This window comes from Capricornis sumatraensis, chromosome 5 (genome assembly GCF_032405125.1).
Source record: "Capricornis sumatraensis isolate serow.1 chromosome 5, serow.2, whole genome shotgun sequence".
Classification (NCBI taxonomy): domain Eukaryota; kingdom Metazoa; phylum Chordata; class Mammalia; order Artiodactyla; family Bovidae; genus Capricornis; species Capricornis sumatraensis.
In genome coordinates, this window is record NC_091073.1 from 36,638,693 (window position 1) to 36,666,350 (window position 27,658).

The 27,658-nt window shown below is 41.9% G+C and overlaps 1 protein-coding gene and 1 non-coding gene across 2 annotated transcripts; both read left to right on the top strand.

Moving 5' to 3' along the window:
• The first annotated feature begins 931 nt into the window (after positions 1-931).
• MALSU1 (mitochondrial assembly of ribosomal large subunit 1) lies at positions 932-26,484 on the top strand. Its single transcript, XM_068973370.1, has 4 exons — positions 932-1,187; positions 2,378-2,556; positions 23,732-23,813; positions 26,297-26,484. Exons 1-4 carry the CDS (start codon positions 932-934, stop codon positions 26,482-26,484), a joined length of 705 nt encoding a protein of 234 aa, XP_068829471.1.
• Positions 25,031-25,137, top strand: LOC138080511 (U6 spliceosomal RNA). The gene has a single exon (XR_011144971.1). It is a non-coding gene; the product is annotated as a U6 spliceosomal RNA (small nuclear RNA).
• Positions 26,485-27,658: the final 1,174 nt, after the last annotated feature.

A 27,658-nucleotide genomic window follows, 5' to 3' on the forward strand; every position in this document is an offset into this window, starting at 1 on the left:
TATTGGGAGAATTCTAGTCCACTTTTCTAGAAAAGTCAAAAACTCCTACTAAATTTTAAAATACTTTTGTATTGTTGCCTTAGCAGTAATAAAACACAAACCACCACTGGGCAAAGAAGGCTAATGGCAAACTGTTTCTCTTCATGTGTTCCAGCAGCCTGTGTATAGTAAGCATTTTTTAAACGTAGAAAGAATGAATTAAGAACAAAGCAAATGAATGTTTACTTGAAACATGTGAACGCTAGGGTGGAGGGGGGGGCGGAATTCATAACCAAGTAGGGAAAACTTGCCTGGTTTAAATTTATTTTATGTCTTTTTTTTTACTTGAAATTTTAGAAGTTTGATTCATTAGAGACTCAATTAGTAAAATATTAATTTAGAAAAGATATAATGATTTTCATATTGTTCGTTATTATGGATGTTTAAGTGCCAATGTCAAAAGCAAATCCGGGTGTTTGGTGGAAGACTGCTAGTGAACATACAGTTACTATGGCTTAGTTAGTAATTAGAATAACTACCTATGGTGAGAAAAATCACTCAAAATATTATCAAAGAAAAACTTACTCTGACGGATATGCATTACTTCAGATATTTATCAATGTGTTATACCTAAACGTAAAATTAGTCCTCAAGCTCGCAATCTTGTTTAGAAACAGAATCATTACAGCAAAAATGTAGTGTAAATTACAAAGTCACGTCAAAAAATAATTAATATTTTCCTAATACCTAAATTCTTCCGGGTCACTGTCGGGTTACCATCCTCCTCCCCTGCCTGGTTTTCATACTCCGCCCACGGCCCACCTTCTGGCCACGCCCACTCTCCTGACGTCAAATTTCCGTGCCCAGCGGCATTGACCTAGCCAATCGAAAGCCGCACACTTGCACGAGCCCCATTAAGCCCCGCCCCGTGAGTCGACCCAAGGTTTTTACGATGGGGCCCGGCAGCTTTGTAGCGCTGCGGCTCGGGGCGCAGCTGTGCCGCAGGGCCGTGTTCCCCCGCGCGTGGCCCGCTGCTAGTGCCACGCCCCGTCTTCGGCTGCTGGCCGTGGGAAGTACTACGGCGAGGGCAGCACTCGGCAGGGCCTGCCTGGCTCCGGACCCAGCGCGCGGCCTGCACGGCGGGCCAGGCCTGGAGGAGCAGGCGGAGGGGACAGCCGACGAGGGACTCCCGGAGTCTGGCACCGCAGGTACGGGAGTGGGGAGGCGGGACCTTCGTGGATGCTGAGTTCTCCTCTCTGCATTTTTATTGGGGTCACAAAACTTCTACAAAGCAGAATTGGAAGGGCCTGCAAAGGTTGTTGGCACCAGCTTTGCATTTCAGTGAGACCAAAAGATGAACTGAATCAGTCTCCGAACCCCCAGGCGTCCGTCTGAATGAATAGCCACGCCGGACTCTTGGCATCACACCCTCAGCGTCCTCACCTCCCTTCACTCTCTTCCTAGGGTCCCGAGAAATGGACTTGTCAACAGTGTTGTAGCATGAGAGTTCTGAGGAGCTGGGGGCTAAAAGGTGCAGTAAGAAGCGCTAATAGGAGATATGGCCAATTTAAGGGCCTCCTATTTGTGTAAGTTTTTAGACGCTTGAGAGATGGTAAACAGATCACACCTGTGAAAGATGAGAGGGAGAGGTTAACATCTAGCGCCTTGGGAGTCAACTTTAAAGCTTAAGACAACTGTAAGTCCAGAGGCTATAATACATCACGGTGACAATCCAAGTATCTAAATCTCCAGAGGCGGGGGTGGGGGGGAGTGATTTTCACAGATAACAGTTGTTACATAACCCAAATGACATTGTAAGAAAAACTTGAGAGTTCAGAATGAGAACTGCTGTTAAACTTCTAGCCCTCGAATTGGTAGGTCTGGGGCCACACATACTTGGCTAGGTCTGAGTTTCTCAGATGAAGGTTGTGGGCCAGATACTACCTAAGAGCTTCCAGTTCCCAGTGCTAGTTCTGTGACCCTTTCTGGCTGGAGTTCAGTTTAATATGTCCCAGGATATTACCACCTTCCCACATTGTGCTTCTGTTTTCCTCTCTTTGTGTAGCAGTTCTCTGCTTGAGCAGTGTTACTTGTTTCCTCAAGTACTGAAACAGAAGCGGTTATTGCTGGTGTATGGTACTAGCATTTGCTAATAGGAAAGGATGTGGTGGCTCTCTGTGACCTGAGCACCTTCCCAGAAAAGTTGAGCAGTGCTATATAAAGCCAGAGCCCAGGTTCAACTTCCAGGAGGCCTGGGCCCAGTTGTTTTACAAAGCATTTCAGATCTGAACACCTTCCCAGAGGAGCAGTTTTGCTGTCAGCTGCCTGCATTTCTGAGTGCACAGCATGTCTGTCTTCTCTTGGCCACCTGACACAACCAAATCTTTGTGCGTTTCAGATCACGCTGGTCCCAAGTTTGACATCGATATGTTGGTTTCACTTTTGAGGCAAGAAAATGCAAGAGACATTTGTGTCATCAAAGTTCCTCCAGAAATGAAATATACAGATTACTTTGTGATTGGTAGCGGCACTTCCACTCGACACTTGCATGCCATGGCCTACTACATTGTGAAAATGGTAGGATGCTTTCTTTTTCTTTGAAATCTTTAACTTAATAGAATAGTGTTAATGCATCAGACTGAAGAGGAGCACTTGAAAACTAAACCCGTCACAGAGATTATATGAGAAACCCAGAACTGGCACAAGTGTTTTATGTTCTTTGATGGTGAAAGTTATAAGGACCAATATCTAGCCTTAGTGGGTCAGGCTATTTTCATATTCTTGTCTCTGACAAGGAAAAAAAGTACTAACCTGAGGCAGACTAGAATACAATATTACTGAGGGATTTCTAGAGCAAAACTGTCCAGTTACCCACTAGCCCTGTGTGACTGTAACGATAAATTAAAACTAAAAATTCAGGTCTTCAGCTGTACTAGCCACACTTTAGGTGGCCATATGTGGCTTATTGTATTGAACAGTGCAAATATAAAACATTTCTGCAGCTGCAGAAAGTTCTGTTGGATAGTGCTGGCCTAGAGTTTAATTCAAATGAAAAGATTTAGTCCTTGTCTTCTGAAATCACAAGTCTCGTTGAGGAAAGAAAAGGTAGTTCATTTTCCAGCTAGACTGAATAGGAATCAGAATGAGGAAGAAAATATACTTGGAAGCTGATTCAGGGAAACATACTTATTTCACCCTGTTGAAAATTAGGCATGGAGGGGACGGTTAAGACCGAAAGAGTAGCTGGGATTGCCTTAGAGAAGAGTGGTAAAATAAGGAGACTGAGAACAAAACCCTGGTGCAGCAGGGCAGAGCAAAGGAAGATTCTTAAAAAGGAGGGTAGTTGGAGAGACAAAGAGAGCTAGGAGGTCATGGAGGAAAAAGGACCTTAGGGTCTCTGTCAGATATAACAGTAGAACAGAGTAAGTGAGGCTTAGAAATGACCATTGAGCTTGGAGATGTAAAAAGAATGAGAGATTTTTCAGAGAAAGTTTCTGTGGAAGAGCAAGGGAGGGGAATAGAAATGACTTTTACAAAAATTTTAGGTGAAAAGGGAGAAAAGGGCAAAGTCAAGAAAGTGTTGTTTTTGTTTGTGGTAAAATGTATATCGCATGAAGCTTATTTTAGTCATTTTTAGGTGTGCAGTTAAGTGGCACTAGTTACATTCACGTTGTTGTAGGACGGTTACTACTATCCATCTCCAGAGCATTTTTCATCTTGCAGAAAACTCTGTACACCTTAAACCAGAACTCCCCATTCTTCCTTCCCCTAGCCCCTGGCAGCACCATTCTGCTTTCCGTCTCTGAACTTGACTACACTAATAAGTACCTCCTTGAGTGGAATCATACTCTATTTGCTATTCTGGCTTATTTCACTTAGCATAATATTTTTCAAGGTTTTTCTGTGTGGTCACATATGTTAGAATTTTCTTCTTTTTAAGGCTGAATGTTTATTTTAACATATGTCTATAACTTAATTGTATCTTTTTTTTTTTTTTTTTTAACTTAATTGTATCTTATCCACCCACATGGTGGGCATTTGGGTTGCTCTATCTTCTGACTGTTGTGAATAATGATGCTATAAACATGAGTGGAGAACTATCTGTTCATGTTCCTGCTTTTATTTCAGAAGTGAAATTGCCATGGTGATGCTATGTTGAATTTTTTGAGGAAGTGTCATATTCTTTAATATAGTAGCTGTACCCCAGCAGTGCACAGGTGTTCAGAATTCTCACCACTTGTTCTTTTCCAGTTTGTTGATAAATGAGTCTGAAAGTGTGAAATTCTTACTTGCTCAGTCATGTCCAGCTCTTTTTGACTCCATGGATTGTAGCCCGCCAGGCTCCTCTTTCCATGGGATTCTCCAGGTAAGAATCCTGGAATGGGTTGCCATTACTTTCTCCAAGGGATCTTCCCTTCCCAGGGATCGAACCTGGGTCTCCCGCATTTCAGGCAGATTCTTTACTGTCTGAGACAGTCTAAGGATCATGAAGTAGTACTCCTGATTTTGATTTGCATTTCCCTGATAATTAGTGAGGCTGAGAATCTTTTCACATGGTTATGAGCCCTTTTGCAGTGCTTGAATACAGTCCTGTGTCCATGTTTTAATTGATTTTTTGTGTGTGTGTGTGAAGTTGCGAGAGTTCTCTGAATATTCTGGATATAAACCCTATGTCATGTATGTATTTTCTCCTGTTCTATAGGTTGCCTTGTTACTCTGATAGTGTCTTTTGATGCACAAAAGTTCTATATTTTTTTGTTCTTGCCTTTGGTCTCATATCCAAGAAATCGTTGCTAAATCCAGTGTTGTGAGGCTTTTTCCACCATGTTTTCTTTGTTTTGGCTGTGTTGCATTGCAGATGAGATCTTAGTTCCCTGACCAGGGATCAAACTCACACTGCCTGCAGTGGAAGCTTTCAGTCTTAACCACTGAACTGCCAGAAAAGTCCCTCCACTGTTTTCCTCTAAGGGTTGAATAGTTTTAGGTTTCATGTTGAAATCTTTGGTACATTTTGAATTAGTTTTAGTAGACGGTGTTAAGATCTTGCATGTAGGTATCTAGTTTTCCCAACACTCTTTGTTGAAAGGACTGTCTTTCCCTGTTGAGTGGACTTGGCACCCTTTTTGAAAAAACATTGGAACATATGGGCTCTTTATTGAATTGGTATGTAAGTCTGTCTTGATGACTGTTTTGATTAATGTAGCTGTATGGTAAGTTTTTAAACTAGGAAGCTTGAGATCTCCAACTGTGCTCTTTCCTTTTAAAATTGTTTGTGGCTATTTGGGGGTCCCTTTAGATTACATACACATTTTAGGATAGATTTTTCTGTCTCTATTAAAAAAGTTGTGGGATTTGTAGGGATTGATTGTATTGAATCTGTAGATGGTCTGCACAGTATTGTGCTCCAGTTCATGGGTACAGAGCGGCTATTTGTTGGTGTCATCTTTGCTGCATTGTGTCGTTTTCAGTGTACAAGTCTTGCTCCTTTGGTCATGTTTATTTCTAAGTATTTTATCCTTTTTTATTCTATTGCAAACAGGATTGTTTTCTTCATTTCCCTTTCAGGTTGCTTTTTAAGTATACAGAAGCACAACTGATTTGGGGATGTTGATCTCATATCCTGCAACTTTGCTGAATCCATTTTTTCTAACAGGTTTTTTGGGTACAGTCTTTATCGTTTTCTTTATGGTATAAGATCATGTCATCTGCAAAATGAGATAGTTTTATCTCTTCCTCTCCAGTTTGGTTACTTTTTTCTTTTCTTTTCCTTTGGTCAAATGGCCATGGCTAGAACTTTCAATACTGTGTCAAATAGAAAGTGGCAGATGTGGGCATTCTTGTCTTGTTCCTGATCTGAGAGGTAAAACTTTCAGTTTTTTGTCATTGAGTTGGATGATGGCTAATAGCTGTGGGCTTTTCATATATGGCCTTTATTATCTTGAGGAGATTTTTTTTTTTTTAATCTTTGTTGAGTTTTTCTCATGAAAGGGTATTGAGTTTTGTTAAACGGTTTTTCTGCATGTATTTGAGATGATTATATGGTTTTTGTTCTTCGTTTTGTTAATATGGCTTATTACATTGATTGATTTTCATGTGGAAACGTCCTCACTTTCCAGAAATAAATCCCATGTGGTCTTGGTGTATTATTCTTTTAATGTGGTGTTGAATTTGGTTTGCTAGTATATTGATCTGCAGTTTTTTTCTCCTACCAGGTAAGCCCCACATATACATATACCCACTCTTTTCTAGGTCATTACGGGGTATTGTGTCGAGTCCCCTGTGCTATAAGTAGGTTGCTGTTAGTTGTTTTATAGTACTGTCTGTATGTCAGTCCCAGTTGCCCAATTTTTTCCTTTCCCCATCCCCTTAACAGTAATTTCATTTTTTCTTTAATTGGGGTATAATTGCTTTACAATGTTGTGTTGCTTTCTGCTGTACAACTAAGTGAATCATTTATAAGAATACAGTATATCACCTCCCTCTTGAACCTCCATCCCACCCCTCTAGGTCACCACAGCCCTGAGATGAGCTTCCTGCCCAGGTGGGAACCTTCCCGAAGGTCCCCACTAGCTATCTGTTTTACTCATGGTAGTGTATACATGTCAACCCCAATCTCCCAATTCATCCCCCCCCCCCCGCCATCCACCTTGTGTCTACACATCTGTTCTCTACACCTCCAGTTCCCGCCCGGCAAATAGGTTCACCTACATTCCACATATGTGCCTTAATATCCAATACTTATTTTTCTCTTTCTGACTTACTTCACTCTGTATCATAGACTCTGGGTCCATCTACATCACTAATAATGACCCAGTTTCACTCCTTTTTATGACTGGGTAATATTCTGTTGTATATATGTACTACATCTTAGTCCATTCCCCTGTCGCTGGACATCTAGGTTGCTTCTATGTCCTGGCTATTGTAAACAGTGCTGCAGTGAGCGTTGGGGTACATGTGTCTTTTTGAATTATGGTTTTACCAGGGTATGTGCCCAGTAATGGAACTGCTGGGTCATACGGTAGTTCCAACCAGTCCATTCTGAAGGAGATCAGCCCTGGGTGTTCATTGGAAGGAAGGATGCTAAAGTTGAAACTCTAGTACTTTGGCCACCTTATGCCGAAGTGAGGGGTTGGGGGCAGGAGGAGAAAGGGACGACAGAGGATGAGATGGCTGGATGGCATCACCAACTCGATGGACGTGAGTTTGAGTGAACTCCGGGAGTTGGTGATGGACAGGGCGGCCTGGCGTGCTGCGGTTCATGGGGTCGCAAAGAGTCGGACACGACTGAGCGACTGAACTGAACTGAATGGTTGTTCTAGTTTTAGTTTTTCAAGGAATTTCCATACTGTTCTCCAGAGTAGCTGTGCCAACTTAAATTCCCATTAACAGTGCAAGATGGTCCCCTTTTCTCCACACCCTCTTAGACATTTAATGCTTGTAGATTTTTTGATGATGGCCATTCTGAAGTGTGAGATGATGCCTCATTGTAGTTTGACTTGCATTTCTCTAATAATTAGTGAAGTTGAGCATCTCTTCATGTGTGTGTTGGCCATGTGTGTTTTTTTTTTTTCTGTATTGAACTGCATGAGCTGCTTGTGTACTTGGGAGATTAATCCTTTGTCACTTGTGTCCTTTGCAAATATTTTCTCCCATTCTGAAGGTTCTCCTTCTGTCTTGTTTATGGTTTCCTTTGCTGTGCAAAAGCTTTTAAGTTTAATTAGATCCCGTGTGTCTTCTATTTTTCATTTTCATTAATCTAGGAGGTGAATCAAAAAAGATCTTGATTTATGTAAAGTAGTGCTCTGCATAGGTTTTCTTTTTTTTCAGTTGGAGTATAATTGCTTTATTGGGTTGTGTTAGTTTCTGCTATCCAAAAAAGAGACTTGAGCTCTACGTGTAACCGTATCTCCTTCCTCTTGAGCCTCCATCCCACCCTTCTAGGTCACCACACAGCATGGAGCTAAGTTCCCTGTGCTACACAGCAGCTTCCCAGCAGCTGTCAGTTTTACATGGGGTAATGCATACATTTCGGTGCTAGCCTCTCAATTCATCCCACTGTGATGAATAGTGTCCCCGTCCCCCACTGTGTCCACAAGTCTTTTCTCTATCCATGTCTGTATTCCTGCCCTGCAAATAGGTTCATCAGTACCATATTTCTGGATTCTAATTAGGTGTTAATACATGATATTTATTTTTCTCTCTCTGACTTATTCACTCTGTATGAGAGGCTCTAGATACATCTACCTCAGTTCAACTGACTCAGTTCCTTCCTTTTTATGGCTCAGTAATATTCCGTTGTATGTACCATGTCTTCCTGTTCCATTCATCTGTTGTTGGACATCTAGGTTGCGTCCATGACTATTGTAAATAGTACAACATTGACCACTGGGGTGCGTGCGTGGTTTTTTTTTTTTTTTTCTGAATTATGGTTTTCTCAGGTTATATGCCCAGTAAGGGATTCCTAGGGCAAATAGTTGTTCTGTTTTTAGATTTTTTTCATCAGTAATGATCTTCTGTTTATTTTTTAATGGGCATATAATTTCTTTAAAATGATGTGTTGACTTCTTCTGTCCAGCAGTGAATCACCTATATATACATATATCCCTTCTGTTTGGGCCTCCCTCCCACCCCAGCCCCTTCCATCCTGCGCCTCTCCGTCCCTCTGGGTGATCGCAAAGCAGTGAACTGAACTCGCTGTGGTGTAGAGCAGCTACCCGCTAGCTGGCTGTTTTGCACCTGGCAGTGTGTTTACGCAGCTCTGCCCTCCCATTTGGTCTGACTCTCCCTGTCCCGTGTGTCCGTATGCCTGTTCTCTACTTCTGGAGCTCTGTCCACGACCTGCATGTAAGTTCAACTGTATCATTCTTCTAGATTCCATGTATGTGTGTTAATATATGAGACTCGTTTTTCTCTTTCTGAGTTCACTCTGTATGAAAGGATGTTGCTGAACCAGGAAAGACGCTGGGTTTCTTGGCCTCTGGAGGAGAAGAATTCTATCTGGGGCGAGTGATGAGGCTTGATCACTCAGAGCTTTTCTGTAATGAAGTTCTATTAAAGTATAAAAGATAGAGAAAGCTTCTGACATAGACATTAGAAGGGGGCAGAAAGAGTGCCCACCTGCTAGTCTTTAGCTGGATGTTATACAGCTACTAGCAAGCTGTTAATTATAGAAAGGAGATGTCTCAAAACTCAGAGTGGCACCAGGCCCCTCACCAACAACATTCATTTTGAAATAACATTTTGAAATAACCAGATGAGTCATCCCGGGCCATAAAACGATTGACATGAATCTTGAAGAAAGGCAGCTTTCTAAGTAAATATTTAGTTTTATTAACATAGATTAGGAGAACAGTGTATGAGTAAAACATACAGGTTTGTCAGGTCCATTCTGAGTCTTAGGTGGAACTGACTTGAAGACAGTCTGGGGTTAATATGTAGTTCATTAACATAGCTAAGACAAACATTTCCATAAGAAAAATGCATTGGTTAGCTCATGGTTTGAGAAAAGTTAAGTTCAGGTGGAACTAGGTGTTGTCATGGCAACACATAATTTTAAAAGAAAACTCTTTAAATTTGTATAGAGAAGGGGAAAAAATATAACATGAGTAGTTTGCTTCCTTCTGCTGCTTAACAGAGAGAAAAAGTGTCTGACACTTGCAGCCTATTTCCTCCGTTTGGAGACCCCTGGCCTTCCTGCCTGTTACCCTCTAAGAGTCAAGGACCATCCACAGCACTACAGATGACCTAGTTTCTTTCCATTTTATGGCTGAATAATATTCCATTGTATGTATGTACTACATCTTCTTAATCCATTCGTCTGTTGCCGGACATCTAGGTTACTCCATATCCTGGCTTTTGTAAAAAGTGCTGCAGTGAACATTGGGCACCACGTGTCTTTTTTAAAAACAATTTTATTCATTTATTCAGTTTTGGCCTCTTTTGCTGCCTGAGCTTTTCTCTAGTTGTGGTGAGCGGGGGCTACTCTCTGGTTGGGGTGCGTGGGCTTCTCGGTGCATTGGCTCCAGGGCCTGTGGGCTTCAAGCCTCAGTGGTTGCAGCATGTGGGCCCAGCACTTGCGGTCCCTGGGCCCCAGAGCACGGGCTCAATTGTTGCGGTGCACGGGCTTAGTCACGATGAAGTACCTGAGGTCCTCCCAGGCCAGGGCTGGAACCCATGTCTCCTGCAACGTCAGGCAGATTCATCACCACTGAGCCACCAGGCAAGCCTCATGTGTCTTCTTCAGTTAAAGTTTTCTGTGGGTGTATAGGCTGAGCAATATTCCCTCGTGTATCTATACATACCACATCTTCATCCATTCATCTGTGGATGGGCATTTAGGTTGCTTCCATGTCCTGGATATTGTAAATAATGTGTTGAATATTGGGGTGCATATATCTTTTTGATTTAGTGGTTTTCTCAGATTATATACCTGGGAGTGGGATTGCTTGGGGATATGGTAGTTGTGTTTTTAAGATTTTTTTTTTACCACATTAATTATCTTTTATTTTTTAAATTTATTTTCTAGTTGGAGTACAGTTGCTTTACAATGTTGTTAGTGTCTGCTGTCTAACAAAGCGAATCACCTACATGTGTACATATATGCCCTCCCTGGGAGGCTCCCTCCCATTGCCGTGCCCTCCGTCCCATCACCCCTTTACGCCATCACAAAGCCCTGAGCTGAGCTGCCTGTGCTGTAGAGCAGCTTCCCACTACTTGCCTGTCTTACTCATGACACTGTGTATATTTCAGCGCTTGTCTCTAAATTCATCCTGCCCTGCACTTCCCGCATGTCCGCATGTCTGGTGAATACTTCTGGGACTCTTCCTGCCCTGCACGTATGTTCATCTGTACCATTTTTCTAGGTTCCATGTATGTGTTAATATATAATATTTGATTTTCTCTTTCTAACTTACCTCACTCTGTATGACAGATTCTAGTTCCATCCACATCATTACAAACGACCCAGTTTCATTCTTCTTTATCTCTGAGTATTATTCCATTGTGTGTGTGTGTGTGTGTGTAAACCATATCTGCTTATCCATTCATCTGTGAATGGACATTTAGTTTGCTCCCATGTCCTGGCTATGGTGAATACTGCAGTGAAGATTGTGATGTGTGTGTCTTTTTGAATTATGGTTTTCTCTGGGTATATACCCCATAGTGGGGTCACTGGATTACGTGATAGTTCTATGTTTAGTTTTGTTTCATGAATAAAATCTACTTTTAATTGGATTTAAATTGGTTTACATTGTTATGTCGTTTCTTTTGTACAGCAGTGTGAATAAGTTATAAGTATACATATATCCCTTCCCTCCCACCCTCCACCGCACCCGTCTGGGTCATCACCGAGCATCGGGCTGAGTCTCCTGTGCTACACCGCAGCTTCCCACCACTGCTCTATTTTATACATGGTGATGCTTATGTGGCAACGCTACTCTACCAGTTTGTTTCACACTCCCCTTGCCTTGGGTTCACATGCCCATTCTCTACTGCTGCGTCTCTATTTCTGCCCTGCAGGTAGGCTCATCTGTACCATTGTTCTGCATGCCGCGTCTGTACGTTAATATATGGTACTTGTTTTTCTGACTTCACTCTGTATGACAGAGTGAAGGTCCACCCACATCACTACAAATGACCCAATATTGTTCCTTTTTATGGCAGAATAATACTCCATTGTGTACATATATGTATATATACATACATACATACACACACCCCCCCCACATCGTTTTTGGGGACGATTATCTATTTTTAAATGAAACAAAGATGAATATTCTTAATGATAAAAGGTACAGTTCATGAAGAAGAATCAACATCATAAACCATTAGACACCTAATAACAAAGAAGCAAAAATACATAAAGCAAAAATCAGAAGAAAATAGAAGGGAAAAGAAAAAAATATATAGTCATAATGAGACGTATTAACATTTCTCTGAGAATATTTTATCAAGTGCAGAAAAAATAATAAAGGCATTTTGAATGATGTCATTAATAATTTAAAATATAATAGATTTCTATTTATATTAATCTTATATCCTACACAAATATATTTAAAATTTTATATCTCATATGTCTATAGGACATTTAGAAAAACTGGAAAAAAGATAAACGGTACTAAATTTCAAAGAGTAGAATTTTTTTTTCTTCTGATTCAGTTATACATACATTATTTTTAAAATTATTTTCCATTTTAGGTTATTACAAGATATTAATTATAGTTCTATGTGCTTTATAGTGAATCTTTGGTACTTTTTGGATATCTTTTTTTTTAATTAGAAATCTAGCATTCTATTTATACTAAGTCAAACAAGTGGAATCAAAATGTAGATATTAATTTGATAAATTTTTTAGTTAGGCAAAACTTGTAAGTTTTCTAAAGTATATATAATTTATACATATTATCTATATATATATGTATACAAGGGCTTTTCTTCTATGCTTGATAAAGCCTTCAGAAAAAACATCCAAAAAAAGAGATGGAGAAAGTGTAAAACAAACTAAATGAAATGGGAGCACTGGAAGTGAAATTTAAAAAATGAAATAAATTGGATAAGATCCTCATATAGTCCAGTTGTTTTTAAACATGGCTGTTCATTAGAAACATACCTGGAACTCTGACCAAAATACAGCAATACCTGGGTATTTGTATGTTTCAGAAAATTCCAAGATAATTTTGATCTGCATTTGGATTTTAAAAAGTGCTTATAAGGTTTTCTATTAAGTGGTTGTTTTGGTGATATAGAATTCTCTTATTTTTCTGTTGACCAATCATGATACACTTAAGTGAGTAATAGTTACATAGTCACAATATTGAAAGATGTTTATCAGTTTTCACAGCCAATAGCCAGATAAAAAATAAAAGATAATTGCAGTTGCAAACCATAACAGGAGCATGGTTAACCTAACAATATAAAATAATTACAGTTGGGGGGAGTCAAGCAGAGTGATGTGGTAAGTGGAAGTGCATACGTGCACGTGTTTTCATCTGCTCAGTCTGTGTCTTTTGGTTGGTGCATTTGATCCATTTACATTTAAGGTAATTATCGATATGTATGATCCTATTACTGTTTTCTTAATTGTTCTGGGTTTATTTTCTGTAGGTACATCTTTTCCTTCTCTTGTTTTCTGCCTAGAGAAGTGTCCTTAGCATTTGTTGTAAAGCTGGTGTGGTGGTGCTGAATTCTCTTAACTTTTGCTTGTCTGGAGAGCTTTGGATTTCTCCATCAAATCTGAATGAATGCCTTGCTGGATAGAGTATTCTTGGTTGTAGATTCTTCCCTTTCCTCACTTCCAATATATCCTGCCATTCCCTTCTGGCTGGTAGAGTTTCGATTGAGAAATCAGCTGATACACTGATGGGAGTTCCGTTGTATGTTGTCGTCTTTCCCTCATTGCTGTTAATATTTTATCTCTGTCTTTCATTTTTGTCACTTTAATTCCCGTGTGTCTCAGTGTGTTCCTCCTTGGGTTTATCCTGTCTGGGACACTCTCTGCTTCCTGGACTTGGTTCACTATCTCCTTTCCCAGTCAGGGAAATTTTCAGCTATTATGTCTTCAAATATTTTCTCAGGTCCTCTCTCTCTCTTCCTTCTGGGACCCCTGTAATGCTAATGTTGGTGCATTTAGTGTTGTCCCGGAGGTCTCTTAGGTTGTCTTCGTTTCTTTTCGTTCTTTTTTCTATATTCTATTCTGTGGTGGTGATTTCTGCATTCTGTCCTCCAGGTCATTTATCCATTCTTCTGCCTCAGTTATTCTGTTAGTGATTCCTTCTGGTGTTTGTTTCCATCTGTTTGTTTGTGCTTCAGTTCTTGTAGGCCTTGGTAAACATTCTTTGCATCTTCTCAATCTTTGCCTCCATTCTTTTTCTGATATTCTGAATCATCTTTGCTATCATTATTCTGAACTCTTTTTCTGTAAGGTTGCCTACCTTTACTTAATTTAGTTGGTTTTGTGAGGGGGGGTGGTTTGTCTTGTCCCCTTATCTGGGACGTAACTTTCTGCTTTCTCATCATGATTAACTTTCTGTAATGTGGTTTTTGTTTTAGTTGCTGTTGAACTGCAATTCTTCTTGTTTCTTCTGTCTGCCCTCTGATGGAGAGGGCCAGGCTTGTGTAAGCTTCCTGATGGGAGGGACTATGGTGGGGAAAAACTGGGTCTTGCTCTGGTGGGCAGGGCTTTGCTCAGATCCAACTGTCTGCTGGTAGATGGGGTTGCACTCTTTCCCTGATACCTTTTTGGCCTGAGGCGACCCAGCCCTGAGGTCTGTGGACTTCCTGGTAGGGTTAATGGTGACCCCCAAGAGGGTTTATTTACTCCAAGGGGGACCTTCCCAGACAGCTGCTGCCAGTGCCCGCGTCCCTGTGATGAACCCCTGCCAGCCCACACCCCGCAGGAGGCCCTCCAACACTCGCAGGGAGCTTCGGCTCAGTCTGCTGTGGGGTCACTGCTCCTCTCCTCTGCGTCTTGGTGCACACAAGGTTTTCTTTGTGCCTTCTGAGACTGGGGTCTACCCACCCCTAGTCCTGCGGAAGTCTTGTAATTGAATCCCTTCGGCTTTCCGGTGAAATTACCTGGGGATTGCCAGGCCCTCTGTCGGATCCCCAGGCTGGGAAGCCTGGCGTGTGGTTTAGAGCCCTCGCAACAGTGGGAGAACTTCTTTGGTGTTGCTGTTTTCCGGTTTGTGGGTTACGCATCTGGCAGGTATGGGATTTGATTTTATCGTGTTTGTGCCTCCCTGCCGTCTTGCTGTGGCTTCTTCTTTGTCTTTGGACCAGGGGTATCTTTTTCTGGTAGATTCCAGTGTCCTCCTGTCGATGGTTGTTCAGTGGCTAGCTGTGATTTTGGTGCTCTCACAGGAGATGAGTGCACGTCCTTCTACTCCACCATCTTGAATCCGAAGCGTACCACACCTTCTTAAGCCATTCATCTGTTTATGGACCTATAGGTTGCTTCCATATCCTGGGTTTTGTAAATAGTCCTGCATTGAGCATTGAGGTCAGTGTGTCTTGTTGAATTATGGTCTTCTTAGGTTATATGCCTAGTAGTGGGATTGCTGGGTCATGACAATTCTGTTTTTATGTTTGTTTTTTTCCTCATGAATAATGGTTTTCTATATTTTAATTAATTTTTAATTGGAGTAAACTTGGTTTTGAGCGTTATTTTCTGCTGTGAAACAATGTGAATGAGTTATGGACATGCACACACCCCCTCCCTCCTGAGCCCGCTGCGCGCAGCCCTGTCCCCGCCCTGCCATTCTGGGGCTCCACCGAGCGTGCAGCTGGCTCCCCGTGCTGTGCCACTGCTTCCCGCTGCGAGTTTCGCACATGGTAGTTTATCCGGCAGCTGCTCTACCAGCTTGTCCCGCCTTCCCCTTCCCTGTGTCTGCTTGCTCTCTGCTTCTGCATCTCTGTTTTCCCCTGCAGATAGGTTCATCTGTTCCAGTTTTCTAGATTCCATATATTTGTGTTAATCTGTGTTACTTGATTTTCCTTGCTGACTGACTTCACTCTGAGGGTCCAGCCCATCCACATCACTGCCAGTAGCACAGTCCTGTTCCTTTTATTGGCTGAGTAATATTCCATTGTGTGCGTCCCACATCATTGTCCATTCATCTCTAGGTTGCTTCCATTCCTTGACTTTGGTAATTAGTTCTGCAGTGAGTGTTGGGGTGCCTATGCCTGCTGAATGATGGTTTTCTCAGGGTATATACCAGTAGTGGATTGCTGTGATATGGTAGTTCAATTTTTAATCTTTTTTCAAGATTAGTGATCTTCTATTTCTTTAATCTATATGTTAACTGGAGTATAATTGCTTTACAATATTGTGTTAGTTTCTGCTGTTCAAAATAAAAGGAATCAGCTCTTTGTACACATACATTCCTGTTTTGAGCCTCCCTGTGCCCCAGCCCACGTCATCCCACTATTGTCATCACAGAGCACCAAGCTGAGCTCCCTGTGGTACACAGCAGCAGCCCGCCAGCTACCTGTTGCTGTTGTACACACGGCAGTGCATGCGTGGCAGAGCTCCTCTCCAGTGCCTCCCCTCCTTCCCTTCCCTTATGGCCATGTGTCCGTTCTCCACTTCTCTGTTCCTGCTTTGCAGATCGTTTCATCTGTACCGTTTTTCTCGATTCCATGTACTTGTGATAATGAGTCATATCCATTTTTCTCTTTCTGAGTTTTCTCTGTATGACAGAGTCAGGGACCATCCACAGCTCTACAGATGACCCAGTTTCATTCCTTTTTATGGCTGAATAATGTTCCATTGTATGCATGTACCACATCTCTTAATCCACTTGTCTGTGGATGGACATCTAGGTTTCCTCCATGTCCTGGATATTGTGAATAGTGCTGCATTGAACATCGGGGTGTTTATGCCCTCTTGAATTATTGTTTTCTGATTTTATGCCCAGAAACGTGATTGCTGGGGCTTATGGTAATTCTTCTTAATTTCTTTTTCAGATTACTGATCTTCTTTTAGTTTTTTTAATTTGAATTTTTAACTGGAGTCTAATTGATTTAGAATGTTTTGTTAGTTTATATTGTCCAACAGAGTGATCAGCTATATTTATACATAATCCCCTCCATTTGTGACTGCCTCCCACCGCAGCCTTCTTTATCCCACCCCTCTAGGAAACCACAAAGCACCAAGCTAAGGTCTCTAGCTCTACAGCAACTTCCCACTTACTAGGTATTTTTCAGTGGCAGTGTATATATGCAGGGCTACTCTCTCAGTTGTTCTTACCCTCCCCTTCATGCATGTCCAAGTGTCTGTTCTCTACTTTTGCAATTCTTTTCATGACCTGCATATATGTTTGTATGTCTATTTTTTCTAGATGCCATATATGTGTTAATATACAGGGTTTGATTTTCTGACTTATTACTTCACTCTGTACAACAGACTCTAGTTCCATCCATGTCTACAAATGAGCCAACTCCCTTCCTTTTTATGGCCGAGTAGTATTCCATGTGTGTACGCACCGCACCTTCTCAGCCATTCCTCTGTGGAGGCCATTCACGTTGCTTCCATGTCCTGGCTGTTGTGAATAGTGCCGCAGTGGACACTGTGCTGCGGGTGTCTTTTCCAGTTATGCTTTTCTCTGGGTATGCACACAGTGCAGTTGCTGATTTATGCGAAAGTCCTGTTTTTAGTTTTTTCATGAATAATGGTTTTTTAAAAATTTATATTTAATTGGCATATAATTGGTTCCGTTCCTGCTCTACAGCAGTGTGAAGAAAGTACACGTCGGTCCCCTCCCTCTGGAGCCTCCCTTCCACCCCACCAGATCACACGCGCCCGAGCCTGCGCAGAGCATGGCGCGGGGCTCCCTGTGCTGGAGAGCCGCTCCCGGGAGCTGTGGATTTACATACGGCAGTGTAGACGTGGCAACGCCACGCCGCCGGTTCAGCCCAGCCTGCCCTCCTCCAGGTCCGCATGTTCGTTCCCTGCTTCTGCATCCGTTCTTGCCCTGCAGATAGGTTCATCTGTGCCAGTTTCTAGATTCATGTATATGTGTTAATATATTTGATTTTCTGGTCTGGCTTACTTTACCCTGTATGACAGACTCTAGGCGCACCCATATTGCTACTTTATGGCTAAATAATATTCCATTGTATTTTCCACATCTTATCCATTCATCTATGGATGGAGGTTTAGGTTGATTACATATGCTGGCTATTGTAAACAGTGCTGCAGTAAACATTTGGGTGTGTATATCTTGTTGAATTATGGTTTTCTCATCCACTAGTGCGAAGAAGGCAATGGCACCCCACTTCAGTACTCTTGCCTGGAAAATCCCATGGACGGAGGAGTGTGGTGGGCTGCAGTCCATGGGGTTGCTAAGAGTGGGACTCGACTGATCGACTTCACTTTCACTTTTCACTTTCATGCATTGTAGAAGGAAATGGCAACCCACTCCAGTGTTCTTGCCTGGAGAACCCCAGGGACAGGGGGAGCCTGGTGGGCTGCTGTCTATGGGGTCACACAGAGTCGGACATGACTGAAGTGACCTAGCAGCAGCAGCAGCATCCACTAGTGGGATTGCTGGGGCAGATAGCATTAATAGTATGAAATTTTAATTTTATTAACATACAGTATTGACTTCTAATTTTTGAAGATTATTAATCTGTTATTTATTGCTTTAAATTTATTTTAAATTGGAGTATAATTGTTTTACCCTATTGTTTGTGCTGTCCAACAAAGTGAATTAGCTCTATGTATACATATATTGTCTCCTTTGTATTTCCCTCCCACTGCCATTTCCTCCCTTCCCACCCTCTGGGTTCTTTATTCATTCATCTGTGGACAGACATTTAGATACCTTCTGCGTCTTGACTTTGTAAGCAGTGCTGCGGTGAACATTAGAGTGCATGTGTCTTTTTGAATTATCATTCTCAGAGTATATCCCCAAGAGTGGAATCTCTGAGTCATGTGATAATTCTGCTTCCCTCATAGCTCAGTTGGAAAAGAATCTGCCTGCAGTGCAGGAGATCCAGGTTCGATTCATGGGTCGGGAAGATGCCCTGGAGAAGGAAATGGCAACCCACTCCAGTATTCTTGTCTGGAGAATCCCCATGGACAGAGAAGCCTGGGGTTGCAGAGAGTCGGACACAACTTAGAGACTAAACCAAATGATATTTCTATTTTTAGTTTTCTTTTTCACAAATGATCTCTTTAAATCTATTTCTAAGTGGAATATAATTGCTTTAGAATATTGTGTTAGTTTCTGCTGTCCACGAAAGAGGATCAGCTATTTGTACACACACATTCCTTTCGTGAGCTCCCCCCGCCCGATTCATCCCACTCCTGCAGGTCACTGCAGAGCACCGAGCTCGGCCCCCTGGTTACAGCAGCACCCACTGACCATCTGTTTCATTTCGCACATGGCAGCGCAGGTGGGAAGTGCCTGTCTCTCGGTTGTCCCTTTCTTCCCTCCCGTGTCCACATGTCTGTTCTTTGGTTCTGTGTCTGTTCCTGCTCTGCGAATAGTGTCCTCTGTACCATTTTTCTGTGTTCCATATATATGTATTAACATATGATACTCGCTTTTTTCTTTCCTGATTTCACTCTGTAGGAGAGTCAGGACCATCCCCAACTCTACAAATGACCCAATTTCATTCCTTTTTATACCTGAACAATATTCCACTGTATATATGTACTGCATCTTAATCCATTCATCAAAGATGGACCATCTGTCCTATTGTAAACAGTGCTGAACTGAACATTGGGTTGCATGTGTCTTTTTGAATTAAGATTTTCTCAGGTTTTAGGCCCAGTAGTAGGATTTCTGGGGCTTGTGTTAGTTCCATTTTTAATTTCTTTTCAAGATTACTGGTCTTTTCTCAGTTTTTTTTTTAAATTGAATTTTTAACTGGACTCTAATTGCTTTAGAATATTTTGTTTTTGCTGTCCAACAAAGTGATCAGATATGTTTACATCATCCCCTCCATTTGTGACTCCTGTTCACTTCAGCCCCCTCTTATCCCACCTCCCTAGGAAATCACACAGCACCAGTTGAGGCCCCAAGCTCTACAGTAACTTCCCACTGGTTATTTTTCACGTGACTGTGTGTATGTGGCGGTACCGCTGACTTGTTCTACCCTCCCCTTCCCGCATGTCCACGTCTGTTCTCTACTTCTGCAACTCTATTCATGACCTGCGTGTATGTTCGTCTGTATTTTTCTAGATTCCATGTTAATATGTGATATTTGATATTATGACAGACTGTAGTTCCATCCATATCACTAAAAATAACCCAGTTTACTTTTTACGGCTGAATCATGTTCCATTATATCTGTATGCACCACATCTTAACCATCTCTGGATGGACACCTAGGTTTCTTCCATGTCCTTATTGTGAATAGTTTCGTGGTGCGTATGTCTTTTTGAATTATGGTTTCCTCTGGGTATACACGCAGTGCAGTTGCTGATTCATGCGAAAGTTCTGTTTTTAGTTTTTTTGGTTGTTTTTTTAATTCATATTTAGTTGGCGTATAACTGGTTCCGTTCCTGCTCTACAGCAGTGTGAAGGAAGTACATGTCGGTCCCCTCCCTCTGGAGCCTCCCTTCCAGCCCACCAGATCACACGCGCCCGAGCCTGCGCAGAGCATGGCGCAGCGCTCCCTGTGCTGGAGAGCCGCTCCCGGGAGCTGTGGATTTACATACGGCAGTGTAGACGTGGCCACGCCGCCGGTTCAGCCCAGCCTGCCCTCCTCCAGGTCCGCATGTTCGTTCCCTGCTTCTGCATCCGTTCTTGCCCTGCAGATAGGTTCATCTGTGCCGGTTTCCAGATTCCATGTGTATGTCTTGATATGATATTTGATTTTGTCTTTTTTACTGCACTCTGTAAGACTCTAGGCCTATCCTATCACTGCAGATAGCACAATTTCATTGCTTTTATTGCTAAAAATACTGCGTCATTTCCAAATATTCCAAATTTTCAACATCTTATCCGTTCATCTGTGGATGGACATTTAGGTGCATTCCATGCCTTGGCTTTGTAAACAGTGCTGCAGTGAGCCCTGGGGTGCATGTCTTTTTGAATTATCATTTTCTCAGGGTATATCCCTAATAATGGGATTTCTGAGTCATATGCTATTTCTATTTTCTTTTTCATGATAAATTATCTTTAAAAATTTATTTTTAATTGGAGTATATATGCTTTACAATATTGTAAAGCTGTCCCAGAAGGAGAATCCTCTGTATGTGTAGATATGTTCCCCTTTTTTGAGCCTCCCCCCATCGCACCGACCCAGTCCCACCTCTGCAGGTCATCACACAGCACCTCACTGGGCTCACTGTGCGGTACAGCAGCTTCCCAGCGGCTGTCGCTTACACACGGGAATGTGTGTGAAGACTACTCTCCCAGTTTGTCCCCCGGCTCCCCTTCCCCTGTGCCCGCAAGTCCATTCTCTGCTTCCATGCCTCTGCTTTTACCTTACAAATAGGTTCTCCTGTACCACCGTTCTAGATTCCATGTATATGTGCTAATGTGATACTCAGTTTTCTCTTTCCTGCTTACATCACTCTGATGTTCCGGTTCCATCCATGTAACTCCAAGTGACTCAGTTGTGTCCATTTTATTAGTAATTTCCTTTGTATATTTGGACCACACTATCTTATCCATTCATATCCATGTCCTGGATATTTTAGTAGTGCAGCAGTGAGTGTTGGGGTTGCTTGTGTCTCTGAATTATGGTTTCTCAGATTACATTCCCAGTAGTGGGATTGCTGGGTTGTATGAGTACCATGTTTTCTTTTTGTTACTGATGCTTTTATAATTACATTAAAAAAACTGAACTATAATTGCTTTTCAATATTGTGTTTCTGCTGTCAAACAAAGTGAACCAGCCATCTACACAGATCCTCTCCCTTTGTGCCTCTCTGCGACCACCCCGTCTGTCCCACCCTGCTAGTCATCACAGAGCACCAAGCGAGCTGCAAGGCAGCTTCCCACGGGCTCACTGGCTGACCGCTGGTTCACTGCAGTGGCAGTGTGTGTCTGTGTCTATACTGCGCTCCCAACGCATCTCAACCTCCTCTCCCCGTGCCCACATGTCCCTTCTGTGCTTCTGCGACCGTCACAGCCTGCACAGAGGGTCTTCTCTACCATTTTTCTAGATTCTATGCATGTGTGTTAATATGCCATAGTTGGTTCTCTTTCTGACATACGTCACCTGTGTGACAGATTCTCAGTACATCCACATCACTGCAAATGACCCAGTTTAGTTCTTCACTGAATGATATTCCATTCTATGTATGGAGCACATCTTATTATCCATTCATCTGTGGATGAAAATCTAGTTGATCCCATGTCCTGGCTGTTATAAATAGCGCTGCAGTGGACAGTGGGTACGTGTTTTTGAACTGTGGTTTTCTCTAGGTGATGTGAGATCCATCCTGTATTGTGATTGCTGGGTCATATGATAGTTCTTTTTTTTTCCCCATAGATTATGGTGATCAGAGGATATTTGGTTTACATTGGTGTTAGTTTCTGCTATACAGCACTGTGAATGAGTTCTAAGTATACATATACCCTCGCCAGCCTCCCTCCCACGCACACCTTTCCCCATCCTACCCCTCTGGGCCACTGCGGAACATGAGCTAAGCTGTCTGTACTACAGCTGCTTACCTGCTGTGTACTTTACACAGGGCAGTGTATATAGTAGCAACTCTGCTCTCTCAGTTCGTCCCACCCTTCTCTTTGCCTGTGTCCACTTGTCGTTCTCTACTTCTGCTTAGATTTTTGTCCTGTCAGTCAAATCTGTACCATTTTTCCAGATTCCATATTTTCTGTTAATTGGTCTTCCCTGGTGGCTTATTTGGTAGGGTCTGCCTGCAATGAAGGAGACCTGGATTCAGTCCCCGGGTCAGGAAGATCGCCTGGAGAAGGAAATGACAACCCACTCCAGTACTCTTGCCTGGAGAATTCCATGGACAGAGGAGCCTGGTGGGCTACAGTCCATGGGGTCGCAAAGAGTCGGATACTACTGAGTGACGAACACTTTCACTAGAAACAGCCCAATTTTGTTCCTTTTCACGGCTGAGTTATGTTATTCACCCCATCCTCCCCTCTCCCTGTGTCCACGTGTCTTTTCTCCACATCTGCTTCTCTGTTCCTGTCCTGCAAAAGTTAATCTGTACCATTTTTCTAGGTTTCATGTATGTTATATATTTTCTGATCATTGCTGTGTGACTCTCTAGTCTATGCACATTTACTAAAATGACCCAAGTCTGTTCTTTTTTATGGTTCAGTGATATTCCATTGTATACACGTACCACATCATCTTTACCCACAGGTTGCTTCTCTCTCCTGGCTCTTGTAATTAGTGCTGCCATGAACATTTGGGTGGGTTTTTCCTGTTGATTACCCTGAGAAAACTGTATTTTTAATTTTTTTCAAGATTACTGATCTGTTTTAAAATTCATTTTTATTTGGGGTATAACTGCTTTACAGTGCTGTATGTATACATACAGCCCCTGCCTTTGTGCTTCCCTCCTACCACCACTTCCCTACCCCACCCCTCTAGGTCATCAGAAAACACCAAAAACTGCTCCCCGCGCTGTGCGGCAGCTTTCTGGTCGCTGTTTCACACATGGCAGTGCCGCTCTCCCAACTCGTTTTAGCCTTGTTTCCCTGCACCCAGCTATTTGCTCTTCTACGTCTGTACCTTTTTTCTATATAATATAGAATATAAAATATTAACGTTAATATGTGGCGTTTTTCTCTTCCTGTTTTCACTATTAACAGACTCTGGGTTCTTCCACATCACTACCAATGACCCACTTTCATTCCTTCTTATGGCCGGGTAATATTCCGTTGTATATATGTACTACATCTCATCCATTTATCTGTGAGTGGACATATAGGTTGCTTTCATCTCCTGGATATTGTAAATAGTGCTGTATTAAATATGGGGTGTATTTGAATAGCCTGAGCCTTGAAACAGGAAGAAGCATGTGCCTCCCAAGGGTGAAGGGAAGCTGTAATGGACAGAAGGAAGGTGGCGGGGACTGGAATTTGAATTTAGGCTTGTCCACCTCAGAAGCACTTTGATTGCCTATCACAGTGGTTTGGGCTTCAGCAGAGAGCTGTAGGATGTGGATAGGATTTAAGGGGGGAGTTGTTATTAAGGGGTTTGGCATAGCTCTGAGGAATGAATAAGCATGTTCCCAAATAAGTCCAAGACTCCTCAGTAAGAACAGAGTTCCCTCAACCTCCTCCCCTTTAACATGTGACTTGGCTTTTTTCAGTACAAACACCTGAAACATGAAAGTGAGCCTCATGTTAAGATCGAAGGGAAGGACACTGATGACTGGCTCTGTGTGGACTTTGGTAAGTTACTCCAGCACACTCTACAGATCAATTGACAATGCACTCGTCTCAAACTATGTTCAGTTGTAAAAGGATCACGGTCTGGGTGTTTTTTCACAAAAAGTTTTTGATAGTTGTTTTAAGTTTTCTTTGGTTTTAAGCCATTTGGTCTTTTTCACATCTGAAATCCTCAACTCACCTGCTGCTGCTGCTGCTGCTGCTAAGTCGCTTCAGTCGTGTCCAACTCTGTGACCCCCATAGATGGCAGCCCACCAGGCTCCGCCATCCCTGGGATTCTCCAGGCCAGAACACTGGAGTGGGTTGCCATTTCCTTCTCCAGTGCAGGAAAGTGAAAAGTGAAAGTGAAGTCGCTCAGTTGTGCCTGACTCTTAGCGACCCCATGGACTGCAGCCTACCAGGCTTCTCCGTCCATGGATTTTCCAGGCAAGAGTACTGGAGTGGGGTGCCATTGCCTTCTCCCTAGTGTGTATTAAGTAGCCACACAGGTCAGAAAGCTGATGGAGAGCAGGATGAATAACATGGGAGAGATCCCCAACTTCTACCCAAGGAGCAGTAGAAGGCTCCTTGGTGTACATAGAACTTTGGCCTTAAGTAACTCCTGTAAGGTGAAGGGCATTCTAGGCACAGGGAACGATAAGAAAAGCAGACTGGAATTCTGAGAAGACCTAACAGATTTGAGAATTAATATATACATAGTTTTAAAGTAATTCCCCAGAATGTACTTAATACAAAGGTAAAAACAGTACCTGTAGAACTGTGCAGGCTCTGAAACCTTATCTTGTGAGCTAAAGGAGTTATTCAGGGGTTGATAAAATATAGTTGTTCCTCAGCAAGAGCAGTAGCAACATCAAGCAGCATTTTTTGACCAGATGACAGCTGCACCCGTAGTTCAAAGAGATGAACCCTGTGATTAGTGTGTGCAGATCTTTTGTGATGGGCAGGAAGCAGGCCCACAGTTACACTGGAAGAAACACTCTGCCAAGGCTGTGTCCATCAGGGTTTCTCAGCCATGCCACTGTTAGCATTTTGGGCAGGGAGGAATACTCTGTATGTCGTAGGATGTTTAGCAGCATCCTTTCTCCTCTCTGCACCCTGTAAAGGTGAAAATTAAAAATGTCCTGATGGACGCTCATTATTAGAGAAATGCAAATCAAAAACTACAATGAGATATCACCTCACACAGGTCAGAATGGCCCTCATCAAAAAGTCTACAAACAGTGCTCGCTTTGGCAGCACATATACTAAAATTGGAACGATACAGAGAAGATTAGCATGGCCCCTGCGCAAAGATAACATGCAAATTCGTGAACCATTCCATATTTGTGAAAAAAAAAAAAAAAAAAGTCTACAAACAATAAATGCTGGAGAGGGTGTGGAGAAAAGGGAATGCTCTTGCACTATTGGTGGGAATGTAAATTGGTACAACCAGTATGGAAGACGGTATGGACATTCCTTAAAAAACTAGGAATCAAAGCACCATATGACCCAGCAATCCCACTCCTAGGCATATACCCTAAGGAAGCCAAAATTAAAAAGACTCGTGCATCCCATTATTCACTACAGCACTATTTATAATAGCTGTAACATGGAAACAGCCTAGATGTCCATCAACAGATGAAAGCATAAAGAAGCTGCGATACACATACACAGTGGAGTATTTTATTACTCAGCCATAAAAAAGAATGCCTTTGACTCAGTTCTAATGAGGTGGATGAACCTAGAACCTATTACACAGAGTGAACTGAGTCGGAATGAGAAAGATAAATACCGTATTCTAATGGATATATATGGAATCTAGAAAAATGGTCCTGAAGAATTTATTTACAGGGCAGCAGTGGAGAAACAGACATAGAGAATAGACTTGTGGTCGGGGGAGAGGGGAGGAGAGGGCGAGATGTATGGGAAGAGTAACATGGAAACTTATATCACCATATGTAAAATAAGAAAGCCAACGAAAATTTGCTGTATTTCTCAGGAAACTCAAATGGACTTTGTTTCAACCTAGAAGGGTGGCACGCAGAGGGGGATGGGAGGGAAGTTCAAAAGGAAGGGGGATATATGTATACCTATGGCTGAGTTATGTTGAGGTTTGACAGAAAACAAAATTCTGTAAAGCAATTATCCTTCAATTAAAAAAAAGGTGAAAAAAAAAAAAAAAAAAAGTCCCTGATTGAGAACCACTGTTGTAAGCAAACTTTCTCTTTGTTCCAGGAGACAGCATTTCTAAGATAGAACTCTGCCAGCGTTTTGCTCACAGGCTGTGCAGAATTACAGTACTTTTGGATTGTCTACCAAGTAGTATTACATGTGATGCATTGAGCAAGGCACAGCATCACTTCAGTCTTTTTGCTAGTTCTCAGGTAATGCTGATCTGGGGTTCACACTTTGAGAACCACTGCTCTAACTGTCACAGGTTTGTGAGATCAGAAGGGTAAAGTAAATGAACTGCTTCTTCACTTGCGATTCTTATCTGTCCGTGGTAGGCAGCATGGTGGTCCACTTGATGCTTCCAGAAACCCGAGAAGCCTATGAATTAGAAAAACTATGGACCCTGCGTTCTTATGATGACCAGTTGGCTCAGATAGCACCTGAGACCTTACCTGAAGACTTCATTCTTGGACTAGAAGATGGCCCTTCGTCTCTGACTCCTGTGGAGTTTAAATATGAATAAAATGAACTGCTTTAGTCATTTCAAATTTGGATTGAGTCACTTCTTTTAACCTAATTAGTTGTTACGAAAACAGGTATTCTCTTTGGGTTCTAATCCTGACACATGGAATTGTAGGTAAGTGAGCTAATTTTCATGCCACGAATCATTATATTCAAATTAGCTCACTTACCTACAATTCCAATTAAAGATATTGTCTTTATTCCTGAGACTCCAGCAGATTGCCTAGAAGTTGCATTGGCTCCTGTGTTTCACTTGAACTAGTTCAGAGTGTAGTCTTAAGTTTAAATCTTATTCTGTAGAATAGTATAGCCAAAGCAGAAAACAAAACCACCCCACAGGTCCTGTAACTTACCTTTCCACTCTCAGTTCATATGTAACAGTATTATTATCAAGGTTCACAGTAAGGCCAGTAGTAGATACTGGTGCCTACCTTGAGATTGACATGGATTTTTAGTAATATGAAGTTTACATTTTGATGAAATTCAGGACATTCACAGTAATCTGAAATGCCAACAATAAAACGTACTACACACCAGGCTGCACCTAATAATGAAGTACTTTATTCTGCATCAAAGTATCTGGATAATGGAGCTGCATTGGGGGCACATTACAGATGAGGAATGATCCATATGTGGCGAGTACAAAACTCAATTACAGAATTCCTTCCTAGTATTACCAGATACTCCATTACCAATGCTTCATTGAAAGTAAAACATGATTTGCCACACTAGAAGGCTAGAAGAGAAATATGACAGAATTTAAACAGGCAGATATAAATGTAGCACCTATCTGTATTTTTAAAAAAAGCTTGAAAAATCAAATACTGAGGAAGAGCTCTGGCCTTAAGCCCATTTTACCCAAAATCCAACCAGAAAGCCAGTCCATTACTTCTTTTAAGCAATTCATTGTATAGAAAAAACAAATGCTTGATGAATTCCATGACAAAAAGGGCACTTTTTGGCTAAAACTACAAAATAAACTGGTTTTCTGAAAACATTTAGAAAAACATTTCAAGTCATTTTCAAAATGTTTAATTGATACAGTGATCTTCAGAAAAACTTACCTAGTCCATGTAGAAATTCATCTTGAAATACAAATGAAGCAAAATGATACTTTAAGGGTTATATCTGCCCTTCAGATCAGTATTATATGATGACTGTGATTATTTAATGAA